This window comes from Microchirus variegatus (genome assembly GCF_963457635.1).
Source record: "Microchirus variegatus genome assembly, chromosome: 18".
Classification (NCBI taxonomy): Eukaryota; Metazoa; Chordata; class Actinopteri; order Pleuronectiformes; family Soleidae; genus Microchirus; species Microchirus variegatus.
In genome coordinates, this window is record NC_139819.1 from 881935 (window position 1) to 909778 (window position 27844).

A 27844-nucleotide genomic window follows, 5' to 3' on the forward strand; every position below is an offset into this window, starting at 1 on the left:
TTCCCTCAGCCTCCTTCAGCAACACCAGCACCTGGGCCCCACTTTGAAAATCGGCCAACCTTGAATCGCGACTCTGATCGACGCACGAGACGGATCAATAATTCCTGAAATGCGAGGCCTGTGTGCTGACCGGCTGACACTGGATACTCACACATAAAATACTGAACAATACTGCAATATACTGTATATATATATAACCTGCTATACCAGGTAAAATAAATAATTTGAACGCCGTGTCTTTTGATTTGTTCCTTAAAATCTATCGTGCAGATTTTAGCTCAATTTAAAACTTCGGAAACGTTAAAAACATACTTGTTTATTAATATTTAATGACCTTTGACCTGCAGTACTGTCACATACTGTGACGACCGACGTGTATTTGTGTCATAAAACTCAAAGAATCAAAACCAAATCATGTGAAAAATATCTCATTATAACCTAAGATCTAGTGCAAATGTTTCCATTTCTAAAAAGTAAACTCTTCTTTAGCTTTGCAATAGTTTCGCGTTCATTCGCAAAACTTTTTGTATTCATTCGGAATATCTTGCAATACTTTCGCGTTAATTCGCAATATTTTCGCTTTCATTCACAACAATCTTTGCGTTCATTCCCAATAATCTTTGTGTTCCCTCGCAATATCTCGAAATACTTTTACGCTTCCTCGCAATACTCTTTGCATTCCCTCGCAATATCATGCAATACTTTTACGCACACTCGCAATACTTTTTGTTCCCTCGCAATATCTCGCAATACTTTTACGCTCCCTCCCAATACTCTTTGCATTCCCTCGCAATAATTTTACGCTCCCTCGAAATACTTTTATGCTCCCTCGCAATATCGAGCGATACTTTTATGCTCCCTCGCAATACTTTTACGCGCCCTCGTAATATCGCGCACTACTTTTACGCTCTGTCGCAATACTTTAACGTTCCCTCGCAATACTCTTTGCATTCCCTCGCAATATCGTGCAATACTTTTACGCTCCCTCGCAATACTTTTACGCTACCTCGCAAAATCGCGCAATACTTTTACGCTCCGTCGCAATACTGTTACGCTCCCTTGCAATACTCTTTGTGTTCCCTCGCAATATCGTGCAATACTTTTACGCTCCCTCGCAAGCGTTTTGCGTTCCCTCAAAAATACTTTTGCGTTTCTTCAGAATCGTTTTCCCTCCCCCGCTCTCCTCGAGCCTCAGGCAGCTGAACGCAAAAGTTTAGTCTAAAAATATTTCCGGGCAAAGTGTTTTAAAAGCTTGTCGCTGTGGTACATATTTTACATGAATCACATCTAATGTCTGTAATTTTACAGCACAGCAAGTGTATCTGTATCTGAAATGTGCTTTGTACGTTTATATAAAGCTCTTGGTTTCAAAGACCAACAGCAGGTGTTTCTGGACTCTCTGGAGAAGGTGGAGTCGTTCCTCTAAGACCAGGCTCACAGAACAGCAGCGTGACATGTCACAGCTAAGTGTCGCGTGTGGGGGGAAAATAATGACAGGAAATCAGCTCTTTGTGTGCGAGCTGAACTTTTCCATCACACGAGGACAAACGGCCTCTTTTCAAAGTCGCTGAAAGAAACCGGAGAAGTTGGAGGAATAAATGATTTTTCGAGACGGCTCTTGACTTTCAGAACTAGGCCACTCCTGATCGGGAAATTGCACAAAAGGACGAGCGAGCGCGCGCGCGGCCTCTTTAATTCACCGCCGCTGTAATGAGCTTATGAATTATGAGTTTTCCAGGGGAAATAATGGATTTGTATGCTGAAGGAGCGGCGGGAATGACAGCCACCATAAATGAAAAAAACGACTGGTGCAGTTACAGTCAGCCGTTATGGAAATGTCAGGTCATTCCTTTTGCCTCGTGATGTAAAGGGTTCTTAACTGCATTATGTTCAGCGTAATCCGTTCAGCAGGCGCGGACGTATACGGTAATTATAATCATAGCAAAAAAATAATCACGGAGCGGCTGAATTCTACACTTGTGCACCGTCACAGTCTGAAACGTCACAGAGAAGCTGCAGGAGATGAGCATTCGGGCCGCATAATATCTGTATCTGTGTGGATATGAGATGGTTTCATGTCAGGGACCCGTTCAATAACTCAGGAGTGATGGATTATTATTGGAGTCAGGAGTATATTATGAGTCATTTTCAGTCAAACTCAAGGCTCCATTTTCTTTACATCTGGACCAGCACACACACACACACATTTGCGCCTCATTCATAGTGAGGACCCTCGAAGACATAATAACATTCCCCATCACGACAAAGGTCGGCCGCCGAAAGACTTGGTTCAACTGGGGGTTGCAACATTCAGCCGGTCCAGGTTTTGCTTTTTGCACTTTAGTGAAACGAACCAAACCTTTTGAATATCGCGTTCCCCGTTGGCGGACCAGAGTTCACTTCTTCCCTCGGAATATCGTGCAATACTTTAACGCTCCCTCGCGATACTTTTACGCTCCCATCCCAATATCGTGCAATACTTTAACGCTCCCTCGCAATACTCTTTGCATTCCCTCGCAATATCGTGCAATACTTTTACGCTCCCTCGCAATACTTTTATGCTCCCTCCCAAGGTCAAAATTGAGGTAACAAATACAAGAATATACAGACACAAACATGGCAGATGCTGGTCTTTGGTTCATAGCTGTGTCCGGACCACAGTCGTCATCATCATCATCATCATCATCATCATCATAACTCCATGTAATTGAACAGTAGCCATAACTGTGATGTCATAACTTTAGCTAAAATGTTAATATTATCATCATGACCTCATTAAAATTAACTCTCCTCCATATGTTGTAATCAGCGTATAATAAAGTCAAAGCCCCTCAGGTTTAAAACTGATGATCGGTGACATAAAAAAACAACACAAGCTGCTATGATATACGACGTAAAGGCAGAACAGAACGTGTGTGTGTGTGTGTGTGTGTGTGTGTGAGACACACGATATATAATTAACTAATGCATGTCTTTGTTTGTTTGTTTTTAGGGCCGTCAGTGTTTATGTGATAATTACGGCTGTTGCAGTTAAGGGTAAAAATTAAAGTGGCTGAACATAATAATATACTGAGTGTATTTGACTTCAACCGCATGTCGTCCACATGTAAACGAAGCGTAACCCTTTAACACCTAAGCCTCAAAATGTCCGTCAGGATAGACAGATAGATATGTCTGGCTATCTGTAGCTTGCGAGGTTCTTAGCTAGATAAGCCTCACTATATATATGTGGAGTTAGCTTCTTAGCTAGATTGGATGGATGGATAGACAGACAGACGTATATGTCTAGCTTTCTATAGCTAGCAAGTTAGCTAGATAGGTCTAGCTATATGGAGCTAGCTTCTTGGCTAGATAGCTAGCAAGCTACCAATCCAGATACATGGAGAGAGAGACAGGTAGCTTGCTAGCTATCTAGCTGCCCATGACCTTCATGTGGAGGATAAAGTGGTCGGTTTGACAGGTTATTTTAACATTAAAAACAACACAAAATGTGAAGTTTCTTTGCAAAAAAAACTAAAATTAATTGAAAAATGTCAATCACCGTTTCCCAAACCTGTAAAAAATATTTTGTTTTGGTAAAAATGTAATGAGTTCTTTGTTATGCGGAGCAAAAACCCAGAGAATATTCACATTTAAAAAGCAAAAAAATCGGACAAAACCTTCAAACCCATGAACGGATTATCAAAATACTAGTATCATCATCATTCACAGTCACGAGAGCAAACCTCCATCGAGGCTAAGCAAACATGCTACACAGTGGATTTGACACATGCCAGGAAAGATTCCATCAAACTTTTCACAGAAAACACACACAAAAAGACTTTAGACTGAAAGATAGGATAAAAAAAACGAGTAAAAAAATAAAATAAAACACACTTACGTGAGTCTGATGAGACGGAGAAGAGGCAGGAACACGAAAAGAAAACGCTGAGTGATGATGAGACACAGGTGTGTGAGTGATGAGTGGGCACACTGGGGACAGGAAGTAAACAAAGGACAGAGCAGATGAACTTCAAAGTAAAACAGGAAGTGGACCAAATGTGACAATAAAATTAAACATGGATCTAAAAATATAGTCACAAAAATATGCACAATATGTTTTAATGTTTTATCAATTTCTACAAGCCACATATACATATATAAAAATATATGTATATATATATGTATATAGAACAGAAGGGGTCACTGTATGCGTGTTTCTCAAACCCCCTCACGCCTCATGTTTCTGGCTCTGATGTGATCTGTAATCTTCTTGGAAGACACTCTCAGATTATCTGCCAGGTGAGACTCATGTCAGAAATATGCTGATTTAAATGCTCTGGCTTCTTGCCACAGTCTCTCTCTCTGTGTGTGTGAGTATGATCGTACACTTTATTCTCTGCCCCTTCACGGCGTGGCCTTCAGGAACAAACCCCAAACATTTGCCTGATTCTATCAGCGAGTATTTTTTAATTTTTTCTATTTTTTCTCCTGTTCTGTGGAGCCAAAGCTGCCTTAAGTGCTTAAATACGTGACAAAAGAAATTAAGTTATTATCAATTATATATTTTTTTTTGCTCCTAAAATCATCACATTTTACTGTTTCCATTAACGTTGGGTTAAATAAAATACACATAATTATACCACTGTTTAATATCATTCAGTTTTTATATATATATATATATATATATATATTGTTTTTAATGCATTATGTATGACTTCATCTGATGTTGATCAGGCAGATTACTTGTTATTATTTGCTTGATCAGACGGTTAGTACACATTATAATGTACATTTGTGTCGATAAAAGTCACTCAAACTTTAATTTAAGCAATTGTTAAATATTATTCTGTTTTTATTATTGTTGTTTTTATCATACGTGCAGATTGCTTTACGACCTTTAGTGTTGTTTTTATGTTTTTAATAGCAGCAATTTCAGCTTAACTATCTGATTATCAGATGGAGGGGGGGGGGAATATTTACATACTTCCAAAAACCTACCTAAGCATCAGCCATAAAGTCACATTGTCCTTTCACCTTATTATAATGTTACCCAGGTGTATATGTAAATAATAACCTAAGTAGGGGGAGTTGCTGATTTTGCCAAATATGAATTGAAAGATTTTTCTGTAAGTTTGCAAATCTGGCGTCTGCTTCCATGCAACAAAAAGTTTGTAGTGTATTCGTATCCGTGACAGAGTAGAATAAGTATAATACCGTTAGTATAGTAGGTGTGTGAATGATCAATAATCATTATTATTGTGCAGTTAGAGAAGGGCCCCAAAATCAAATGTAGCTTAGGGCCCCATGGAGGCTTGGGCCGGCCCTGTGGAGACTTCAGCATCAGCATGCTGCTACTAGAAGATCATTAGTGTCCTTCAGACAGAAAGACACTCCTCTGATATGAGAATGTCTGTGGAGGTGAAGACCACACCTGGATGAACATCAGCAGAAGGTAGAGGCTGAAGACCCAAGCAAGGAAGGAAGCAAGGAAGCAAGGAAGGAAGTGGACATTGACCGTTAAGTCATGGTGAAGTGTGCAGTTCTCTTCCTCCTCCTCAGCCCCGCGGTTCTCCACGCTGCTGTTCTCCTCAGGAGGAGACAGTCGTGTCCGCATCTCTGCGACGTCTCCAGGTGTCCACTACCGCCGCACGTCTGTTACTACGGATACGCCAAGGACGCATGCGGCTGCTGCGCGGTGTGCGCGGCCGGTGAAGGTGACGCGTGCGGTGGTGGTGGTAGCGGCGGCCTGTCCTGCGGTGACGGGCTGCGGTGTGACCCCACGCCGATGCCGCCGGCGGGGACACACGGTGGTGTCCTCCACCGCGGCTCCAGGTGCGTGTGCGTCTCCTCCGGGCCGGTGTGCGGCAGTGACGACAGGACGTACCCGAGTATGTGCCGCCTGAGAGCGGAGAACAGGAGAGCCGAGCTCGGTGAGAGCGAACCGGTCATTCTCATCAGGAGAGGTCGCTGTGAGTCTGGTGAGTTACTGAATTAACTAGGTTACTTTCTTACTTACTAGCTTATTTACTTACACATTTACTGTCTTACTTACTGATTTATAGCAAACGTATCTTATTTACTAACTTACTTTCTTACTAATTTACAAACCTTATTACCCGCTACTAACTAGCTTACTTGCTGGCTAGCTTACTTACCTATATGCAGATTTACTGTCATATTTATCTTATTCCGAACTAATTTAATGACTTACAAACTTACTAACTAAACTACTTATACACACATACTTATTGACTTACTACTATCCAACAAACTGAAATATTTACTAATTTACTAACTAACTTACTTACTAGTTTATGGACTTACTAACCTGCTATCTTCCTTTTACTTATTAACTTGCTAGCTTACTTGCTAGCTGACTTACTCATGGATTTAATTCCCAACTAATTAACATACTTACTAATTGATGAACTTATTTAGCTACTAACTTATTAATTGACTAACTAGCTTGCTGGCTAACTTACCTAATAACCTATGTGCAGCTTTTCTTAGATGTTTACTTAACTTACTAAACGCACTAACTTACTGCCCACACACTTAGTGACTTACTTACTCATTTACTAATTAAAATACTGACTAACTTAAACACATACTTGTTTACTAGCTAACTAACTAGCTTACTTGCTAGCTAACTTATGGATTTAACTCCCAACTAATTAACTTACTTACTAATTTATGAACTTATTTAGCTACTAACTTATTCATTTACCAGCTAGCTACTTACTTACCTATGTGCAGTTTTACTTAAATGTTTACTTAACTTACTTACTGAACAAACTTACTCATTTACTAATTAAATTACTGACTTACTAACTTAGTTGCTGGCTTACTCACTAATTATTTTACTAACTTACATACTAACTTACTTACAAACTTACTTACTCACACATTTACTAGCTTACTAATTAACGTACTCACACATTTACTATTGTCACTGCTGCAAACTCTTGGCAATAATATCTTTAATAACAATTTTATTGATGTTATTAACTAAAAAGGATCGTATTAAAACTCTGCACCTGTGTCGATGTAAGGGTTTGAAAATAATAGTATTCATTTTATTTTCAAGCCTCTTTTAGAAGGCAACAAGAGTCCTCAAACAAACATCACGTGACAGCTTCAGACATTATTTACAGGTGACACCTGTGTGGTACCAGGCCCGTTCAGGACCTAAAGTTTCTTCTTCATGGCTCGGAGCAACGTGAAACTGTGTTGTCGGATCAGTGTGCGTGATCTGCATGCCATGAGCACATTTGTGCTTATTTGGAGATCTGACCGCAGATTAGGCGACACGTCAAGTAGATTTCATCTAATGAATGAGCCACAATCATACGAGTTGGCAGCGCCTCAGTGGAAAGGAACAGATTGTGAAGGTCACAGGTTACTGGGGAACATGTTGTTGATTTGTTAGAAGAGCCGCCTGACAGGCAAAAAAATAAAAAAATAAAAAAGAATACCAGGTGCTCTGCCAAAGAAGCTCTTGGCAACAGATGCACTGTTATTTGATTTTAAAGCTGTTTCTTTCTGCAGAGACAAGTCTGTTTGTGAAACTTCGTAAACACCAACATCAGTCACATTAAACTAAGAGCTTGACGAGTGAGGGGCACAGAAGAACCCGTCTGTGAAGGAGATGAAAAATACCAGTGCCTATGGTTCATATTCAGGGGTTGACCAAAACGACCCATGGTTAAGTTTCAGATGGAGGTTAACAGGTTAGCATCTTCTGTAGTTAGCTGTAGGCAACTGGGGTTGCTTTAGTTAGGCTTGAAGATGTTTCACCTCTCGTCCATGAGGCTTCTTTAGTTCTGGAATTAAAGAACCGAAGCACTACTATCCATATTGGTGAATTATCACACATGAAACAGTGGTATTGAGACCATATCCCTATGCTAAAGTTGCACCAATAATAACATCCTCGGCAGGTTGCATTTGGCAGAATGTTGGAGGAATTCAAAGCTGCGTGTTAGATCAGAAACGTGTGTCTTTGTCCTGACATATAATCTAAACGCTGTTGTTATGGAGAGGTTTGTGTTTACAGATTCTCATTTATCTCACACAATGACTCATGTTCGCTGTCACCAGTGCAGTGATTTATTTGAGAAATATTTATTTTTGCCACCTTGTTTTGGTGGTTTGACTCCAACACAAAAGTGTACTTTTTCAATTATTTCCGAGCTCCAATTGTGGACTATTTGGATTGTTATAGTTTACGTTGTGCCTGGAGCATGCGTTTTTGTTGTTTACGAAACCAAAATCAAACCTTGAAAACTGTAGGTTGTGGTTGAAGTTACATGGACGTCCTCATACTTAGTTAAACCCCTCAAAGATCAGCAAATACAGCTTTTTCTGCCCCAGGGTGTTTGCTAACACCAGCCAGTATTAGCATTATTTATTAGCATAAAATAATACAGCTTTGTCTGGTTGCAGGTGATGGACAATGACACTTGTGAAGTTAACCAGAGTATGTGATCACTGTGCAGTGTAACGTTTGTTATCTAATGCTAGCTAGCATTAGCATTTTGCTAGTATTATCTTGCAAAGGGCCAATTGCAATGAAAATTGTACGTTGTGGTTGAAGTTACATCGACGTCTTCATACTTAGTTAAACCCCTCAAAGATCAGCAAATACAGCTTTTTCTGCCCCAGGGTGTTAGCTAGTGTTAGCGTTATGCTAGCATAAAATAATACAGCTTTGTCTGGTTGCAGGTGACGGACAATGACACTTGTGAAACTCAGCAGAGTAATGTTATCACTGCGCAGTGTAATGTTTGTTATCTAATGCTAGCTAGCATTAGCATTTTGCTAGTATTAGCTAGCAAAGGGCCAGTTGCATGTGAAAGTAATGAATGAAGAGTTCATACCTCACTGTGGAATGAAAAAGGCTCAGTCCTGTAATCAAAGAGAGGCAAGTTAGCAAAAGATGTAAAAACACGCAGGCAGAAACTTGTCAATAATCATTATCTGATAAGTCAAATTGTATAGTGCATTTATCAAAGCTCACAAAGTTCCCCCCCGAGGGCCTTGAGATTACAACATTACAGCACAATAGAACTGCTTTTTGTGCAATGTGTATATTTTTCACTATATCAACCTGCAAATATGTAGAGATAACTCAGAGCTGTTAGCATAAAGCATGGTTGTTACCTCTGCCAAATATTTAATTCATTTTCCTTTATGCCCACGTTTGTTTGTCTTTTTGGATTGACATGTGTGAAATTAAGAAACATCTGACTGCCTTCTCTTGTCTGTATAAGATTATGTAGTGATCCATCACTGTCCAAAGTAATACATTTAGACATTAGCATCCTTAGATTTACACTCCCTGGCTTCTGTAAATCACGTATAAGATGTCTAAGTCTTTGATTTAATGTCTTGTACCCTTTAAGAGATACAACACCCAGGAAGTATGCGCTACAAGTTCAACTTCATAGCGGATGTGGTTGATAAGATCGTGCCCGCTGTGGTGCACCTGGAGCTTTTCCAGAGGTAAAAACCATGTGAAGAAATAACATTTCACATGTCACATGTCACGTTTCTGCACTCACAGTCACCTGTTGCCTCTTCTCATGTCAGTCTGCCATTTTCCACTGAGGAGGTCTCGGTGTCGAGCGCCTCGGGGTTCATCGTGTCGCAGGACGGCTGGATCGTCACCAACGCTCACGTGCTCGCCAACAAGCAGCGGGTGAAAGTGGAGCTGAAAAGTGGCGTGCAGTACGACGCCTCAGTCCAGGACGTGGACCAGAAGATGGACATCGCACTCATCAAAATCCAACCAGATGTAAGTTTTCCTGCTCTTCGTAAACTAAAGTTTGGTCCTTGAAGAAGAAGAGTGTACTTCTTACATCACCACTAGAGGGCAGACTTCTGCTTGACTAACAAATTATTTGACACGTGAATTATAATTTCCTAAAAGTAAAGTCAACAGCATCTGGCGCAAGTAGCTACACTTTTAATAATAACTTATGTTAGCCAAGTTAGCTGCGGGCCTGCACTGAGGACGCTAACACCGTTAGCAGGAGCAGAAGTGTTAGCATTGCTAAAAGTAAACTTCACTAAAGCAGTCAAATTTGCTGCTCTGTCTGGTGTTTATGGATTGGATGGCTGGTGTTAGCATGTTTACTCACAACTACTTTTTTACTTATGATTTGATTTGTTTGTTTTAGTTAAATCAGCCTAAACTCTCAAGCACTGGTCCACCGTGATGCTATCATCACACAAAATTGATATTAACAGCATCTGGCGTAAGTTGCTGCACTTTTAATGATAACTAATGTTAGCTTCAGTTGAGTTTTTAATCAGCGTCACAGCGAGGAGGCTGAACCATGGGCGCTAGCACTGTTAGCAACAGTGGAAACATTAGCATTTCTGAAAGTAGACTTTGTTAAAGTGGTCAAAAATGCTGTGTTTATGGAATGTTGTGTTTCCTGGGGTGGCTAGTGTGGCTAGCATATTTACTCACACTTAAGTTCTTAATGAGTTTGGGCTAAATTAGCCTCTCAATTCTCAATAACTCTCAATTAGGGATGCAACTAACGACTATTTTCATGGCAGAGAAAGAAGAATATTAATCCCACAAACTAAGTGTGCCGCATATATAACGTCATCAAGGCCATTTGTCCACCAAAATTAGACTCTGTTTCTTTACAAGGCCAGTTTGTCATCTTAATTCCTCCGGGTGGTATTTGGTCATGTTTTGTAAAAATCAAAGCATAAGCTGTTTTTTCCCCCCGCTCTTTTTTTTTAATTAATTTATTTATTTATTTCCTATGCAAGTGCTGTTTTAAATAAAACATGCCCGTGCACATGCATGCTCTTTCAAAAACCAGCTGCTCTGTTCCCAACTGCTATAAAAATTGTCAGCACTGATCTTGAATGTAAGAATATGTCGAGGTGACAGAGTTCAGGAGGGAAAACTCCACATTCGACTGCTGTAAAAGTGAAGACGTATGTCTATAAGGTATGCAGTGACAGCTGTATAATGCCATATTTCACTGTATATTCTAAAACGGCCGTTAGCGACTAAAAGCTCCATGCCCCCAGAGACCTGTCTATATGTTCAGCTGAGAATTACATTCCACCTAAGAGATAAATGGCCTCGGCCTGTAAATAGCAGAGGCAGGCAGAAACAAGCTTCACAAAAAAAATACCTAGTTGTTGAGAATAAAGTGTTTATAAGTTGAGTTTAATCTTTACAATTAATGAGTAAAACTGGACGTTAAAAAATATATTTTTTGCACGTAAAACGAAATGTTATGACCTGCAGGTACAGGCTTCAGCTGCATCATTTATGAGACAACAAGCAGAGGTATTTTAACGCTGCAGCAGCTGGAGCACTGCAGCAATCTTGAGTTTCAATCAGTAATCCCAGCCAAAGATCATAGTTATGGCATCGTTAGGTGATTACAGCTCAGCGGGCTTCATATTGATGAGGAACGCATGTGCACAGAGAGACAGATACACAGAGTTAAACAAAAGATTTTGGCGATTTTGTTAATCAGCTTGAGTGATTTTCGGCTTCTCGAATGTGCATATTTTTCAGTTTTTTTTGCTCTTCTATGACACTTAAATAAATCGCAAAGCATGATCCGCAGTAATTCTTACACAAACTGGTATAAAAAATAGTTTAATCCTGGGTCGAAATTGGTTTTTCACACGTGGGAATGCGTTTAATCGGTGTACACTCCCCGGATAAATGACTCTGCACTGCATGAAGGGTTTTCATCGTATTTGGGCACCGATCTGATCAGCAACAGTAAGAACGCAAGACCTGAGCGAGCAGTCTTGATTTCTGCTTCATCTGCTCCATTTCTGGCCTCACGTCGTAGGCCATGACTTCATAGTTCTGCCTCAACATGGTCGGCGTCGCCATAGCACGACTGCTATCATTAGCATTAGCATCATGAATCATTAGAATCAGTCGATTTGCTCACAGAATCGTTCACGACTGACACCGAACTGAAGTGTCACTGAACGGGTTGTGATTTCCTTTGCGAAATGTTGGAGATTAGCGCACATTTTTAGGGATTTTTAAGTCTTTTTAACTGATCTACATTCAAGCTAGGTACCAAAAAAAAGCAAAAAAACCAGTAGAGTCGAGTTGAGTGGAGTCGAAATAATGGGAAAAACCAATCTCACGATAAAAGTCTGTTGTATTACAGTAAACACAGATCTTGGTGGCAGTCAAACCTCACTAACCAGAGGGTCAGTCATTCGTGCGCAGCCTCATCAATCTTTTGATCTATACAAACACTCAGTCGATCAATAACAGGCTGTTAACCCGATGACCTACAGTTACCACGTTGCTATCTCACCGTCCTAACGTCGGGAAATGAAAAACAAAATGAACGTAATAATAATAACAAGACTTGTCTTATCTTTGTGTGTGGGCGCAGGCGCCGCTGCCTGTGCTGCGCCTCGGTCAGTCGTCCGACCTTCGACCCGGCGAGTTCGTGGTGGCGGTCGGGAGTCCGTTCTCTCTGCAGAGCACCGTCACCACCGGCATCGTCAGCACGGCACAGCGCACCGGCCTGGAGCTGGGCCTGCACAACTCTGACATGGACTACATCCAAACGGACGCCATGATCAACGTCAGTGTGATAACAACAAAAACAACAACTGTGCTTTACTAGCGCTGTCTTTCTGTTCTATTTTGACCACATGTTTTTGTTGCCGTGTCGATTCACAGTATGGAAACTCTGGCGGACCGCTCGTCAACCTGGTAAGACAACGTCGTACTTCTGCATGGTGTTTAAAGGACGTTAACGTTAGTTTCCGTTAGAAATAAAAGTGCTCAGTAGAACCATACAAGGTTCTTTGGCTTGTCCTCATAGGAGAACCCTTTTAAAACCCTTTATTCAGGAAAGGGGTTTTAAAGAGCTCTGGATCAAAATGGTTCTTACTGGAACCACTAGTGATACCAAGAACCCTTGAAAAACCCTTTCCCCAAGACAGGGTTTTTCAGAAGCAAAATTTGCATGGTTCCAGGTAGAACCTCAGCCCTTGTAGATAAACCCTTTTGGAACCCTTATTTCTAAGAGCGTACCCACTGTTGACGTCACAAAATATCAAGATAATTTGGCATTAAAGAAGCCAGATATGTCTATTTTAGGATGGGTTTTGTCATGTTTATGTAAGACGTTGACAGCTATAAGCAGTTAAAGTTCTATACAGATCCAGAAAGTTCTTCTGGATCCAGTGGACCACGTGCGCGTATGTAAAACTCAACGGTGACAAAGTGTTTAAGACTTGGTGACCTTGCTATTTTGAATGTTTTATTTATGATAGCGAGCAGAGTAAGGTTCATGATTTTTGTTTTATTTAATACCCAAAGTCTCCAGTCTGCGCGCTCGGGTTCAAGATGAAGCCTCCTCCTCTGAGGCCTTTGCATCGCACCGATGTACATTCATTCATCAAGGTCGACGCGTTCCACCGCTCTCCTTTTCTCTGAACATGTTCTCCTCGCCTAAAGAAATCCTATACGTCATCCTCTTGTGGTGTTGCGTTTGTGTTACAGGACGGAGATGTCGTCGGCGTAAACACTCTCAAAGTGGCAGCGGGGATCTCGTTCGCCATTCCCGTAGACAGAATCTGTCAGTTCCTGACGGAGTCCCACAACAGACGAGTAAACGGTGAGTCCGTGATCAATCCGTAACACTTTACGTTCCAGTTTTCTTCCAAAAAAACACTTGAGATTCTTCTTTGTCAATGTTTATTGAATCTGTGCAAGTCCAATGGCCTCCAATCTTAAGCTGTGTCAGCACATTTTGTCCTTGAATTTGCGGGAATTGGTCCTGGAAAGTCCTTGAAAAGTCCCTGAATTTGATGTCAACAAGTTACTGGTTACAGGTTTCGCAAACGTAACCTGTAACCAGGCTCCCACTCATATTGGCCGTACTTTGTCATCTATTTTTCTGTAAATGGCAACAAAATTCACAAGATTAGCATCGTTTTCTGTTAAAAAAAAGAGCTCAAAATAGCAATTGATACAGTAAATATATCATGGACGTGTTTACTGACGTTGTAAATCAAGTGATAAGTTGGTCTCTCTCCCAATAGACGACTTAAAAACATACTTTTTTTGCAAACCCCTGGTGGATATCAGTATATTGCTACTTCCAGGTTGGCTTTAGCTAGGAAATTGTAAAATCTATTTATTTATTTTTATTAACATATGGTCCATAGTGGGCCATAATGAAGGATGTGGTCATCATTATGGTAATAATTCATTTGTTTTCAAGGAAATCCGCCTCAAAAGAAGAAATTCATTGGCGTCCGGATGCTGCAGCTATCGCCATCGTGAGTAAACGTCATGAGAACCTTGGCCACAGATATCATGTATATATATATCTGTTGTCGTTTGTGTTCGTCTTCACGTTCACTGTGCGTTTCACAGTTTGATCCAAGATCTCAAAGAGCGCGTGAGCGACTTCCCGGACGTGACCTGGGGAGTTTACGTCTACGAGGTCCTGCCGGGAACGGCAGCGTCCGGGTAAGAGTCAAACTACCAACTCTCACTGGAACGTTTCCACGTGAAAATGTTCTCTTCTTCTGCAGCGAGAACAGTTTCCTTTTAGCTTCAGTTCATTTTAACACACAGTATATACTTTCTACCACTAGGGGTCTTATCTATCGAGGAGCAGTAAGGGATGATGAGCTTTGGCTCTCTTCCTGATAAAGTGACCGATCCTTTGCGGTGTCGCGTTGTATTCCAGCTTTCCATCTTCCTGTTTCAAAGTAAAACCACTTTTGTTGTGATATATTTGCAACTCTTTAAACTCTAAGAGTTCTAGTGTTTTATTCAGTACAGAAGAGGAATTAGAGTAATTTTCAATTTTCACAAGTGGAGCCCGGATGGTTGAAGATCAGATAGATTTTTCTAAAAGGATTGAAGATTTCTGAATTCTGTATTCCGATTATTTAATTGCCCTCCTGCAGTACCATCAATGGCCATCAGGGGGCTGCGAGGAAACTCTGCTCTCCCCAGTCTGTCTTTGTCATTTACACTGTGCACATCAGTGACAGTAATGGCGTCAAAGGTAAATGTTAAAGGTGCAGTGTGTTACAAAGCCTCGACCCCGCGACCTGTTTACTTTGAGCAAAGAGAGACGTGACACGAGCACATTTGACTAAAGGTCACTCGTGTTTTCCCTGAAGCGATCAAAGATCTGTCCAGAGCTGTGACGGCGTCTGTTTTTCAGGAGACCTTTATTTTTTTTTCTCCGCAGCGCCGGAATGATCGATCACGACGTCATCGTCGGCATCGACGGGCGGCCCGTTCGCACCATGGAGGAAGTGAGCGACGCCGTCCAGAGCGCCGCCGTTCTGTCAGTGGTGGTGAGGCGGAAGCGCGGGGATGTGACGCTCGCGGTGTTTCCCGAGGAGACGGACTGACGTCGGTGAGTGAGACCGACCAATAGGAGCTGAGACACTCAACTAAACAATAGCATTTTGGCAGGAAGCTGCGTTGCTCAAATCTATTGACTACAACAAGCAATATATCGGGGTAACTTGTCGATTTGGTGTTTGGGACGCTCCGCGACACCAACGACGAGATGTCGGGCACGTTTCAATGTTTTCTCGTTCCCTGCCTTGTCTGACGTCTCCTACGACAACGCTCCTGGAACGCTAGCGTCACCCCAGACGCTTCGGTAGCCACGATTGACAACGCCTTGCCCCGCCTCCCCCACAATAACCTATGAACAAAAATAAAAAGCTGCGACTGCGACCGCGTTTGCCGAAGTGACTGAAATTTACAAGGTTCGCTGAATGCACCTCTCAGCTCAAACCGCTCTAATGGGCTGCTTCTTTCAAGAATCCAGCAACCGTTGTCGGGATGGCAAAACAGTCAAGGACAAACAAATTTTTACCCGACATCCCGAGAGACAGAGTTGGATAACTGCCATAGCAAAGAAGACAATGGGAAGTTGTGATCGCTTCATACCAGATACAGAATCCAACGCTCACTAGCTTTAAAGCTCACATAGAGTGGTCCTGTTGCACATAAATGTTAGTTATGGAGGTCTACTTACATACATTAACTTGTTTTTATGGCCAAAAACCTCCTAGTTGCTGTAAACGAGCCGATAGAATTCTCTCCTTACTGACGCTGTTCCTGAGCCGCGATATTTCAGACATAAATCTCACCCCCAGAAGACAGAACTGTGTTGTGTTTGGCCAGCCAGCGTAGAGCCTTCCCAACTGTCTTGTGATAGGCCAGTACCTGGAAGTGACATATTCTGCACACCCCCTCTCAGAAGCACAGCTCCCCCCTCTGGAACGGTGGATGCACTGCTCCTCATTATCAAAACATTGTTTTAACAGTGTTTAAAAATAGCTTCTTCACGACTCCCCGCCGCAGTCCCTTTGACGACCTTTGACCCAGAGTCAGAAGACACTGTCGCTCGTGAAACACCTCCACAACGGACGTTATTCTTCTTCTGCGGTTCAATGTACGCAACCGGATGTGCCCGGACTAGTGCCCGGAGCAGGAGGATCTGCTGTTCAGGAGAACCGCTGTTTACGTAACCGGACCGGGTTTTTTCAGAGATCTCGCTGAGCCTGAGATTACAATAAAACACAGCGTTCTCAGCAGTGGCTGAACTGTTTGTTTAGAACCTTCAGGGCTTCGTAAACACGGTAATGACGCAGATACACACTAAAAAACAGCGTTAATTGGAACTTCCGGTCTAGGTCCGCTTTAATATAGGTGTAGTAGGCTGAGGGAAAATTAAGCAAAGCGTTCTGATCTGCTCTGGCTGTTTCCATCCTCTGTCGGCAGCATAAGTGTCAGATATATTCAGTCAGGTTTTTTTGCGATATATCGCTCAATCTCCGTGGATTTAAAGTGTAAACACACCAGGTCACGTGACCCAGTCAGGTGCTAAAGACTCAGGACGATGAAGTGTCAGGCGAAGAAAAAAATGGACATTTTGTCCCACAGGGAGATCAATAAATGTCAGACCACAACATCGTCACAAAGACATTTCCTTGACACGAAATGGGACTAATGGACGTACAATTTGGAAACATAATGACTCTGCCCCCTGGCTGTCACAAGTGTAATTAATGATTTAAAAAAAAAAAAAAAACTATCTGCCTAAGCTGGTGGTGAAGGGAAGAAAATGATTTGTAACGCGGGGGTGAAACGATCCATCAAAGGTTAACTGAGGCGGTAAAAAATGATGTGCTGTGTGACTTTGTTTTAATAGTTTCGCTGGAGGACGACTGATTGAAAATCATGAGGTGGAGCTTTTTTTTTTTTCCTTCTACTTCTTCTTCTTCGTGTTCAGACTGAGTTTAAATATTCACCGCACATGGTCTCGACTCTGTGACACAGAAGTTTCATGAAGTTCACGCTTTTACACAGTAACGCATTATAATAAAGATCAGAATTTATGGCCCGTCGTCGTTATTATTCAGTCTTTGACTGACATTGCCCCCCCACCCCCACCTGAACTAACCACGGCCCATTAAATCCATTCAGAGAATTAAGAGAACACACTGTACCAGACTCTTTTTACTGGGTCATGACGACCACGAGCAGTTTTTATCGCGACACCAGACACGACGGGATTAGATTTGTGCCGATAATATCAAGCAAAACATCTTTACTGTTTAATAAAACATGCAAATGTAAGGATTAAATTTACTGGAGCAAAAAAAAAAAGGAATTCTGAAGGTTACACTGATGATGTTTTTTTTGTTATATTGTGACACTTTACATAGGAGACACTTTGCCCCCTACAGGCCTGATGTGGTATGACTGTGAAGCATTAATGAAAAAGTTGAGAAAAGAGCAAAAACGAAAAAAGATTTGTTTCCTTCTTTTTAAACATTTGCTTTTATTTTTCCATGAGAAAAAAAAACAATAATAAAATCGTAAGTGCGCCCAGTACAAGCGTGAATTAACACAATAATAAATAACCAAGCGTCTTGTCGGTCTGGTCCAATATTATGTACAGTATTTTTACAAAAAAGAGACACGGAGGTTTGGATTACAGAAAAAAAGGCTAACAGTTCAACAGTCAAAAATCCCACTTTTTCAGCACTTTGACGGACCACATGCTCCATGTCCCCGCCCGCCTCTGCTCTGCTGCTGTATACACACAAACGCTCCCTTAAGTCAAGTCTGATGCTCGACAGAGCCCGTTTTCAAGACGAACGACGCAGCAAACAAACATAATTTCTGTTCACGAAGGGCCAGAATAACGTCGGCGCAAGTCACGTACTACAGCTTTAAAGCTTCCCAGCGATCCGACACGAGGATATCGGCGAAATTAAAACGTAAAGAAATGGGAGCAGAATATTTCTTACACATTTGGAGAAACATGTCGTTGATATTGCGTGAAATGCGTCGGTTAACGGTCGTACAGTTCAAAAGGTCGGCAGATCCTCAAGGTTGTGATATCGTCATCGGAGACAAAAACTTAGAAGGCATTTTTATGGGACCTTTATATGATAACACCTGGAAAAAAAACCTTGTGTTTACGTAAAAACGCTCAGAAAAAACCTGATTTAGGTTTCAGACTTTTGGAGAAAGCCTGGAAGGCAACGTTCCCACACAGCTTTGAGGAAAGACTTTACTGCTTTCTGCAGCTCGTCAACGTGAGTTACCGTACGTCATCGCTCTCCATCTGTGCCTCTGTGTTCCCGACTCGCTTGTGGCTGTAATTTAAATCAGTTTAGCCGCAAGACATGAGAGACAACAGAGAACATTTACAGAGAACGGAGAAGAAGCAGCGCCTCCAGCAGAAGAAGACGACAGTGAAGAGTCAAACAAAGTCGGGCTTCTGGGTAATTTCAGGGAAAGGAAAGGAGTGATGAAAAACCAGCGCAGGGCGACGCCCCCGAGGAACAAAAAGTTCAAAGATACTTTGCGCGATTTTGACTTATTAACGACTCCATCCAGACGTGGAAGTTCATTCCTAAATTTTACGGCACAGACCGAGATTGTCGCTCGACCCGGTGAGAGCTGTAAATCCATCAAAAAGACTTATTTTGAAGTGGGGAATTTCAAAGTAAAGGTCGACCAATTTGGTTGATTTTTAAAGGGAGATAAATTGAAAAATTAGTCTTCGATTTCCAGCTTCACTAAGGGAGAAAAAAAACCCCTCAGAAATGACAAAATAATATTTAAAACAATGATGAAAAGATTTTTTTCCAAATGATTGCAGCATTGATTTTATATTAGGAAAAAAAAATCTGTTTGGGGATCGCAAAAAAAAGAAAATCTCCGTCATAACCAAAAAAAATTGAGTCTGAAAGGTTGAAATATCTCCTAATAACTACCAAATGACTTGTTTCTGTTTTACCACAAGGTGGCAGCAGCAGCAGCAACAACAACAAGCGGTGGACCACAGAAAGGACAGAATTTACAAACTTCCTCGAACGCATCAGCAACACTGCAACCGTGTTTAGCCGAGATAACTGAAATTTACAGGGTTCGCTGAATGCACCTCCCAGCTCGAACCCGCTCTCATGTGCTGGATCTTTCCATGAATCCAGCGACTTCTACGAGTCTTTAAAGTGTTGTTTTTGTCGTTAGTCGTCGGGAGAAAAATGACACATTTACAGCAAAAAAAAAAAAGTGCAAATACAGCCACAGATGTGCTGGAATCAATTAATCCACTGAAACGATCAACTGTGGTCAACCTTTATATCAAAAATGAATAAATTAAATATTTTCCTCAGAGTAACGAGCAGAAACTCCTCGGACTCCGTCATTCGCCCTCAGAACAGGAACCAGCTCTCAGACTCAGAACCACAGAGCAGCCTCAGGCCACATTTTAATCACCTCGTGGTCCATCATGGTCGCCCCCACCTCCCCCTCCGCTCTGGGGCCTCAGTAGTACGTGCACCAGTTGCTGTAATCGCTGGGCATGAGGCCGCCGGTGATGAGCAGGATCAGATCCACGAACCACCAGATCCCCAAACCGCCCAGCGTGAGCAGCTTCCCCACGGCGGTGCCGGTGTGACCCAGGCAGAAGCGGTCGACGCCGAAGCAACCCAGGAAGAAGGAGTAGAGCAGCGTGGTGATGAAATAGTGTCCGGTGTATCTGAGACAAAGAGACAACAAGAAGAGGTAAAAGGTCAGTGTCATTACAGTGCAGGAAATACACATATTTAAATATCTGGTACCGTTATATTCCGGGTCAAAGGCAACATTTATGCCATAGTTTAATTTCAGCTGTGTTTTCACACACATAGAGATTCGTTTTAATGTGCGTTTGCAGAGATTAAGACACTGGGAGAACACGCGGTGAAATTGTGATTCTATACATTTGTAAACACTGCCCTCTAGTGGTCATTGTGGCATTTTAAACAATGTACAGAATAATTTTTGAAAGACACAAGACGTGGAATGTGCATAAAAAGCTTGTTAAAAACCATAATAATTGAATTAATTCAGGATTGGGAACAGGACATCCCGAGTGACCCTTACTTGATGCAGGGGACGTTGTCTCGGAGGAATTCTCTGGGTCCCGCACACTCGATATCATCCAGCGCGGTGCATATGACATAAGTGGTGTTCACTTCTTTCTGAGTCTGGCCGCCCCACTAAAGACAACAAGGTATAAATAATGAGGTTAAAAAAAGAATCCTTATTTGAACAATATAATGTGTGCCTGAAAGCAGCAGCACTCACCCCAGCACATCCGTGTCCCAGCTCCTGCAGAGCTGTGTAGTTCCCGGCATGATCCACAGGGTCCTGACAGAAGATGAACTCCTCGGGTCTTCAATGTAAATTAAAATGTGTGAGAAATGTGACGCTAAGGGTGGAATTAATTGGGTATATAACCAACATTTCCAGGTAATGACGAACAAACGCCAGACTCCATTCATAAAACCTTAAAGATAACACATTTATTGTGTTAATAGTGAAAATTAAACTCGCCAGGACATGGCGACTGTCTTAATCTTAATGATTATAACGGTATATAAAATTCGGCGTACAGGTTTACACAATTTGAACTATAATTTAGTAAATAGAATGGTTCACGTCTTGGTGTTCAAGAACATACGCCAGACTCTATTAACAAAACCTTAAATATAAAATTGTATTGTACTAAAAGTCAAAATGCAAACTTGGCAGGACATGACGACTATATTAACCATAAAGTCTATGATGGTACATATAATTCGGCGTTATAGGGTTTTACCGTTTTAACTGTATTTTAGTTAACAGACTGGTTTACGTCTTGGTGTCGAGAACACACGCCAGACTCCATTCATAAAATCTTAAAGATAACACTTTATTGTGTCAATAGTCAAAAAGGAAACTTATCAGGAGATGGCGACTGTCTTAATCTTAACATTTGTGACGTTAAATAAAATTCGGCGTATAGGGTTTTACCATTTTAACAATAGTATCGTGAATACAAAGGTTTTACTTATTGGTGTTCAGGGTGAACGTCACTGGAGCATTAGCCGACATGCTAACGTGAACGCGGTACTCACAGATAGCTGCAGAGGACGACGGGTGACGGCGGCCTGTACTCGAATCTCTCCGTTTCGTTGTCACTTTCCGCCGGTATGTCGTACTTTTCCACGCCGGGGCTCGGGGGCTGCTCGCTGAAGGGGAGCGCGGTGGCTCCCTGGCCCGGGGAGGCAGACGCAGGAGGAGGCGCCGCGGTCGATGAGTTCTGCGTGTGAATTCCCTCCAGACACTGGAGGAAAATGACGGAGAGCAGCAGGAAGAACTGCCCGCACAGCAGAATATAACTCACCGAAATCATCGCGTCGTTTCAGGCTCCACCAACAAACCAGTCATGGTTAACAAAAGGCGACGTTTAAGGGCGAGAGTTTGTTTGGGCGGCCATCTTCCTTTTGTTCTTCTTCTTTCACGCTTGTCGACGGCTGGGGGAAGAACTCGTTTGCTCACTACCGCCACCAAGTGGTGTGGAAGGTGGACTACAACAACATTACACTGTCAACTCATGAAATGAAGACATTTTTATGGTTAAATATATAAAAAAAAAAAAAAAAAAATTGAATTATAAAAAAAGTGGGGAATTATAATGACTATTTTTATGATTAATAATTCAAATATTAACCATGGCACCAATAATAATGATGGTGTAGTACTATTCAGTCTCCAGAAGATGGCAGTAATGTAACATCATCAAAATGATTCAGTGTGAATGATTTCTTTGTGATATGGAGCAAATACACCAGAAAATATTCACATTTTATAAAGCTGCAGAAACAGAAATATTGTTATAATTATGGATGCAAGCTGCCATTAAAATCCACGGAAGAAGAAATACAATTATACTTAATATAATTTTTACTTTTTTTGATTTTTCAAAGACAAATTAAGCTATTTGTATTATTATTTTCAGTTAAAACACAGGAGAAAAGTAAAGGAAATGAAAACATGAAAAATATCATAAATATTATATTATTCTGCCATAAAACTATCAAAATCATGGTCATTTTAATGTTTCTGGGTTTATTTTGTCAAAGTCATTGCACCACAGTGATTCAGTCTCAAGTCATGGATTCAGGAAGATGCAGATTTTACTGATTTTGCAAGACAAACTTTTCATTTTCAAATACTTTACAGTTTGTTTGTTTGTTTGTTTTTCTGGTGGTAGTGGGTGAAGAGCACATGCACGGACGACGACACTTTTAAAAGTCCACTGGTGTCAGAACTTCCTCTCTGGCCTCGACTCGTCCTCCGCTGTGGGTCGCACCAACGAATCAGGGATCGAGGCGTTTCGTTCCGCTTCCGCCATCAAGACGAGGAACGGGCGACGATACGACGGGAGACGAGAAGAAGTCCTGACTGTGCACGGACGGAAAAGCTCTGAAATCCAGTTTGGAGCGAAGAGAGAGGCTGGTGTACGGATAAAAGAGGAGACCTCCAAAGTGTGAGAGGTTCACCACGTCCTGTTGACAAGGAAATAACAAGGAAATAACACAAAGAAAATCAAGACAATTGTTGTTTTTAACCAAATAGACTAAGAATTATTGTACTTTAATGTTTCATCAACGTGTTGTAATTGTATTAAGGCTAATTTAAGCCTGTAGGGATACTTATTGAACCTGAAAGTACTTAAGTTAAGACGTCCCGTCCATCCATGTCGCTCACGCGTCTGTTAACTGAGGACTTGTAAAAGAAAATTACTAAAAACCCGCAAATATTTAACCGAAGTCAAAGCACAAAGATTCAGAGATAAGTTAAATTTAAACACAAGTGGGACACATCGCTGACCCGCATAACATAATAACATAATAGCTAACATAACTGTAACGTTAGCTTAACTCAACCATGTTGGCTAACAACTGTAGCTTGCTAGTTTTAACATATTTACTCGCATGTAGCTACAATTGTGCCTTTAGGTAAGTTAATACATTCCTAATTACGGAGATGTTTTTTATTTGCTTTTATTAACTCAAAATGGTGCCTTTAGCCTAACTCTAGCTAACCTCTGTTTAGCTAACCTACTAAATTCAGCTAAAATGGCAGCAATAGCTTAATAAATGTATGACCTTTTTTTTAATGGCACAGAAAGCAACAGATAAACTCTGAACTCTGATAGTAACACACTTTTTTGTTGTTGTTTTTTAATCTGTAGTTGTGAAATGAGTTGGAGCTAAAGAATGACTTTAGCTAGCACCTTATTTTCTGAGAGTGTCCCCTCATAATGTGAGTGAATATGGGATTTCAAGGCATTCAAAATATACTGTATATTATATTTATTGTACGCTTACTTTGTATTTTAGCCAAATTTGCTGATATTTTCTTTTCTTAATTTTAATCTAGGGCTGCACGTAGCGATTGTTTTCATAATGTATTGGATTGGATTAATCTGTCAGATATTTTCTCGATGTACTTGCGCGGTCTGTAAAATGTCAGAAAAGGTTAAAAAACGTTGGTCAAACCTGGAAATGATGATGTTTCTCAAATGTCTTGTTTGGTCAACAAACCAAAAGGCTTTCGTGATTATTAATCGATTAATCAGCCCTAACTTTATCTGCTTTAATCTTCGTTTATTTTGAGTGTTTTCAAACATTTATTGCTAATTTTTCCGCGTACCTGCACCAGCGCGTGCTGCCGAAGGCTCAGTGGAAACACCGGAGCTGCCGGAGTCCTGCAGGGACTCATCAGTCCACACGGTGGCGCTCTGTCTGCGGCGACGCCGCTGCTCCACGTGCGGAAAAGACTCGGATCCAGCGGGTGTTTGTCCGATTCGGGCGGATAAACGCGACCGACGCGCGTGCCGACGCCGACGCCGACCCTGAGCGACCTGCACTTTGGTCTCGGCTCCGAGTCCTCAGCTCCGTCTGAGACCGGACCGAGGACGTGGATTTGCCTCGGCTCAGTTTGTGTCCGTGTCCGGTCTGGACTCTTCCGAACCGTCCCGTGTGTCGGGGAAAGACGCGGCGACGCGGGGTTAGCGCCTTCAGAATCGTTCTTCTCGCCGTCAATGTCGGGGACGTCTGGGACAACAAGGAGACACGTGGACCAGTTAGATCTGGACGAGTTAAAAATGTGGGAAAACATGAAGAGAGTTTGTGAACCTGGGAACTTTTGCTGAGACGAATCCGCCTCGAGTTTCACGTCGGTCAACCTCATCTCCTTCGATTTGGACGATGGATGTTGTTGTTTCCTAAGATAAGACAATAAGTGTCAACCTTTTTTTGTTTTACAGTGTAGAAACTCACTCACCGTGTTCAGATTTTCTCGTATTTGCAACCTCAATTTTCACATGAAAACACAGTTTTAAATGTCAAAACTCGCCTCTTCTCTCGTCTCCCGTTCCCCATGTCTCTGAAGCCTTTGGCGAAAGGATTGTTGTCTATTTTCAGCTGCGTGATCTGACACAGAAAGAGAGGAAACGTCGTCATCTTTTAGTTCTGTGTTGTTTTTCAGAGAAGATAAACGCTGGTACCTTGTCGTTCTGATAAGCCGTGACTGCGATGAACTCCGTCTCGGAGAAGACGTACGTCCTGAACGTGCTGTACGGCAGCTTGAGGACGTCGTTGACCTTCACGATGTGGAATCTGGGCTGGTATTTGTGCATGGAGTTGAGAATGGTCTGCAAATGATACGGATCAGCAACGTTTACATTTATACGGAAGGGCGCGGGGGAAAAAAAGGGCTAATTTAAGGAAACATTAAGCACAACTTTGTGAGACAAATATGTAGAAAATGTTAGGAAATTCTGTGGCTTTGTGAATTTTGGAGTGAAATTTGTTCTTTACTATTTGTCTTTATATTTGCTTTAGTTGGTTAAAAAATGTTTTATTAATTAATTAATCAATTTCATTCATTCATTCATTCATTCATTCATTCAATCATTCATTAATTAATTAATAAATTAATAAATTAATAAATTCAATCATTAATTAAATAACTAAATAAATACATTAATGAATGAATCAATTAAATAATTAAATAAATAAGTAATTAAATAAATAAATAAAATGTTATCTCATCATCCAAACTGCAAATATAAAATATTAAACATGCATTAGGTGATAGCTTTCCCAAACGGCATATAAGTTATGTTGTATTTAATGTATAAATATACTGAATTAAATTCAGTACAAAGTTATTTTTTAACATTTATTTAAAATTGTAGGTGGTTAAACGACCGTATTGTTATGAAAGTGAAATAGGGCTGCTGCAATTTAGCTTAAATCTCTAGCCAAATTGATTATTGTTGTTGTTTTTAAGTCATTTTTCTGCTTCTTAAATAATAAATTTAAAGGCAAAAAGTTGAAACAACTTGAAATTTATGGAAAAAAAACATCACAACAAAACGCTAAAGCACTTCATAAATAAATATTCTAACAATCCAAAGATCCGAACTTACAAATCCGTGTTTGTCAGAGATGTTGTTGGTCAGCTTGAGTTTGTTAAAGTTCACCACCTTAGACATCCACTGCTCCCCCGAGGCCGGACTGTCCGGGTGGATGTACATGCGTCTGGGCATCTCCGGGTCGGCCTTCCCCGCCACCGTCCACCGAGAGTTATGAAACTTATACCTGCAGTCGTCGGCCGCCACCACGTCCATGAGCAGAATGTACTTAGCTTTCCTGTCCATGCCGACGCAGCGAGCTTTCAGCGGAGGAAACATGCGTCTGCAGAGACAGAAAAGACACTTAAACTCTGATGATTCTGTTCATTCGGGTTATTTTCAGTCGTCCAACAACAAAAGAACACAGGAAATAAGGAGATTTCTGACTTTCAAGTGGGAAAAAACCATTACACAAACATGGGATTCTAAGATGGCCACCACTCACGTCAATAATAAAGATACATTTATATATTTCAAGTAAATTAAACTGAGTTTTACATCAGTCTTTTAAGATTTTATGACAGATTTGGAATTAATTATAGTTTTATTTCAAATATTTTAACATCAACATTTAAAAGGAGGAAGAAGCATTAGCTTATTTATTTATATAAATTGCTACATATACACAAATGTGTACATATATACATATACATCCAATAAAAATACATATTTACAAATGTATTTTTAATTTTAATGTGGAAAAACACGTCATAACTTTGTAAAAAACAATTTTTTTTTAACCTCTGGTCATGTTTTTATGATATATATAATTTACATATAGAATATATAAATATATAGACATACATTATCTTTTTTACCATTAAATCGAACTTTTCCCTTAAATTATATCCCCTAACCTGTTTTATTCAAACACATTCACTATTTATTTTAGTGTATTTTTAAGTTTTTTAAACATAAACAACCCTTTAAATTCGTATTTTTAACAAACAAATTTAGAATTGTATGTGGCAATAATATGTTTTTGATGCATTTTATATATTATTTGGACCAATTCAATTAATATAATAAATTAAATCCTTCAATTCCAATGTCTGTACTTGAATAAACATGTATTTTAGATGTTTATTAGAAAGTAAAGCACCTTTACGCGCTCCATCCATCATCCATCCATCATCCATCCCTTGTGCGTAAAAGCCTCAGAGCTTCGTCTTTACCTGCCGGACTTGGTGATGATCATCTCGGTGCCACTCTTGTGGAACTGTCTCCAAAGGTCGCTGGCCTCCAAATAAACCTTGGACTGATCCTCTTCCATCTCCCCTCCCTCCAGAATGTCGGGAGGCCGACACAGAACCGCAGAGTGTCCCGGCGGAGACGCGCGAATGACGGGATCCGCGCGCGGGGCGAAAGCCACGGCGGGGAACAGCGGAGCTCCGCTCAGCACGGACCCCGGGATCAGAGCCCCATCTCCGGCTCTGACCTGGAAAGCGTGCGCCGCCACTTCACCCGCGGGGACGCGCGGCTCCGAGAAGCTGCGCATGGAGGAGGAAACTTTTTACGCACGACTCAAACCGGGAGAAACGGGAGAAACGGGAGAAACGCGCGGTCACAGACGCATTTTTTAAAGTCGCCAAACCCGCGTTATGAGGTGAAAAGTGTCATTTTTCCCCACGTGTTCCACGGTTCACGGCGGGGCTTCAGTCTCAGTTTGTGTCCACGATGATTTGCTCCTTTGACACTTGTGCGCTCAGAGTGAGTGACAGCCAGAAGTGGGCGGAGTTTCACTTTCCCCTTAAACTGCACTTCCTGCGCAGAGAAATGCTGCGTCAACTTTCAACAACACAGTCCAAACAAGCTGCTCTTTAACGTCTGGAAGGTGAAAATATATATATATTATACACAAAAAAAACACTTAAAAGCACAAATTATTCTATTAAGTTATACAATTTACGTGCGCAAGCAGTTTGAGTCTCAGTTTAAAGCTGTAGTATGTAACTTTTGGCCAGGAAGCAACGCTGTCACCGCAAGTCACCGTATTTTAAACATTAGCAACGTAGCATTCCTTTCCTCTCTGTTGT

At 41.2% G+C, this 27844-nt stretch overlaps 3 protein-coding genes across 3 annotated transcripts; 1 reads left to right on the plus strand and 2 right to left on the minus strand.

Moving 5' to 3' along the window:
* Positions 1 to 5506: 5506 nt before the first annotated feature.
* htra4 (HtrA serine peptidase 4) lies at positions 5507 to 15390 on the plus strand (the record flags this gene model as incomplete). The annotated part of the gene is made up of 9 exons (XM_083905090.1): positions 5507 to 5960; positions 9387 to 9486; positions 9574 to 9778; positions 12393 to 12587; positions 12686 to 12718; positions 13514 to 13628; positions 14238 to 14295; positions 14393 to 14488; positions 15225 to 15390. The coding sequence occupies 9 exons, from the start codon at positions 5507 to 5509 to the stop codon at positions 15388 to 15390; spliced, it is 1422 nt and encodes a 473-aa protein (XP_083761216.1).
* Positions 15391 to 19634: 4244 nt separating this feature from the next.
* tm2d2 (TM2 domain containing 2) lies at positions 19635 to 21810 on the minus strand. Its single transcript, XM_083905294.1, has 4 exons — positions 21457 to 21810; positions 20645 to 20732; positions 20441 to 20556; positions 19635 to 20054 (listed from the first exon to the last, which is right to left on the minus strand). The coding sequence occupies exons 1-4, from the start codon at positions 21732 to 21734 to the stop codon at positions 19841 to 19843; spliced, it is 696 nt and encodes a 231-aa protein (XP_083761420.1). The 5' UTR covers positions 21735 to 21810; the 3' UTR covers positions 19635 to 19840.
* Positions 21811 to 22454: 644 nt separating this feature from the next.
* LOC310940137 (T-box transcription factor TBX2-A-like) lies at positions 22455 to 27494 on the minus strand. The gene is made up of 7 exons (XM_083905070.1): positions 26984 to 27494; positions 25824 to 26091; positions 24897 to 25043; positions 24746 to 24822; positions 24526 to 24614; positions 24041 to 24444; positions 22455 to 22890 (listed from the first exon to the last, which is right to left on the minus strand). The coding sequence occupies exons 1-7, from the start codon at positions 27304 to 27306 to the stop codon at positions 22702 to 22704; spliced, it is 1497 nt and encodes a 498-aa protein (XP_083761196.1). The 5' UTR covers positions 27307 to 27494; the 3' UTR covers positions 22455 to 22701.
* Positions 27495 to 27844: the final 350 nt, after the last annotated feature.

Bases quoted from the DNA above. Each gene is read 5' to 3' on its own strand.
- tm2d2 (XM_083905294.1), bottom strand. From the start codon at position 21,734: ATGATTTCGGTGAGTTATATTCTGCTGTGCGGGCAGTTCTTCCTGCTG. The intron at 20,557-20,644 runs GTGAGTGCTGCT...TGTTGTCTTTAG, and splicing joins TGGGACACGGATGTGCTGGG to TGGGGCGGCCAGACTCAGAA. The intron at 20,055-20,440 runs GTAAGGGTCACT...TCTTTGTCTCAG, and splicing joins GACAACGTCCCCTGCATCAA to ATACACCGGACACTATTTCA.
- LOC310940137 (XM_083905070.1), bottom strand. From the start codon at position 27,306: ATGCGCAGCTTCTCGGAGCCGCGCGTCCCCGCGGGTGAAGTGGCGGCG. The intron at 26,092-26,983 runs GTAAAGACGAAG...CTGTCTCTGCAG, and splicing joins ATCATCACCAAGTCCGGCAG to ACGCATGTTTCCTCCGCTGA. The intron at 24,823-24,896 runs GTACCAGCGTTT...TTTCTGTGTCAG, and splicing joins CGGCTTATCAGAACGACAAG to ATCACGCAGCTGAAAATAGA.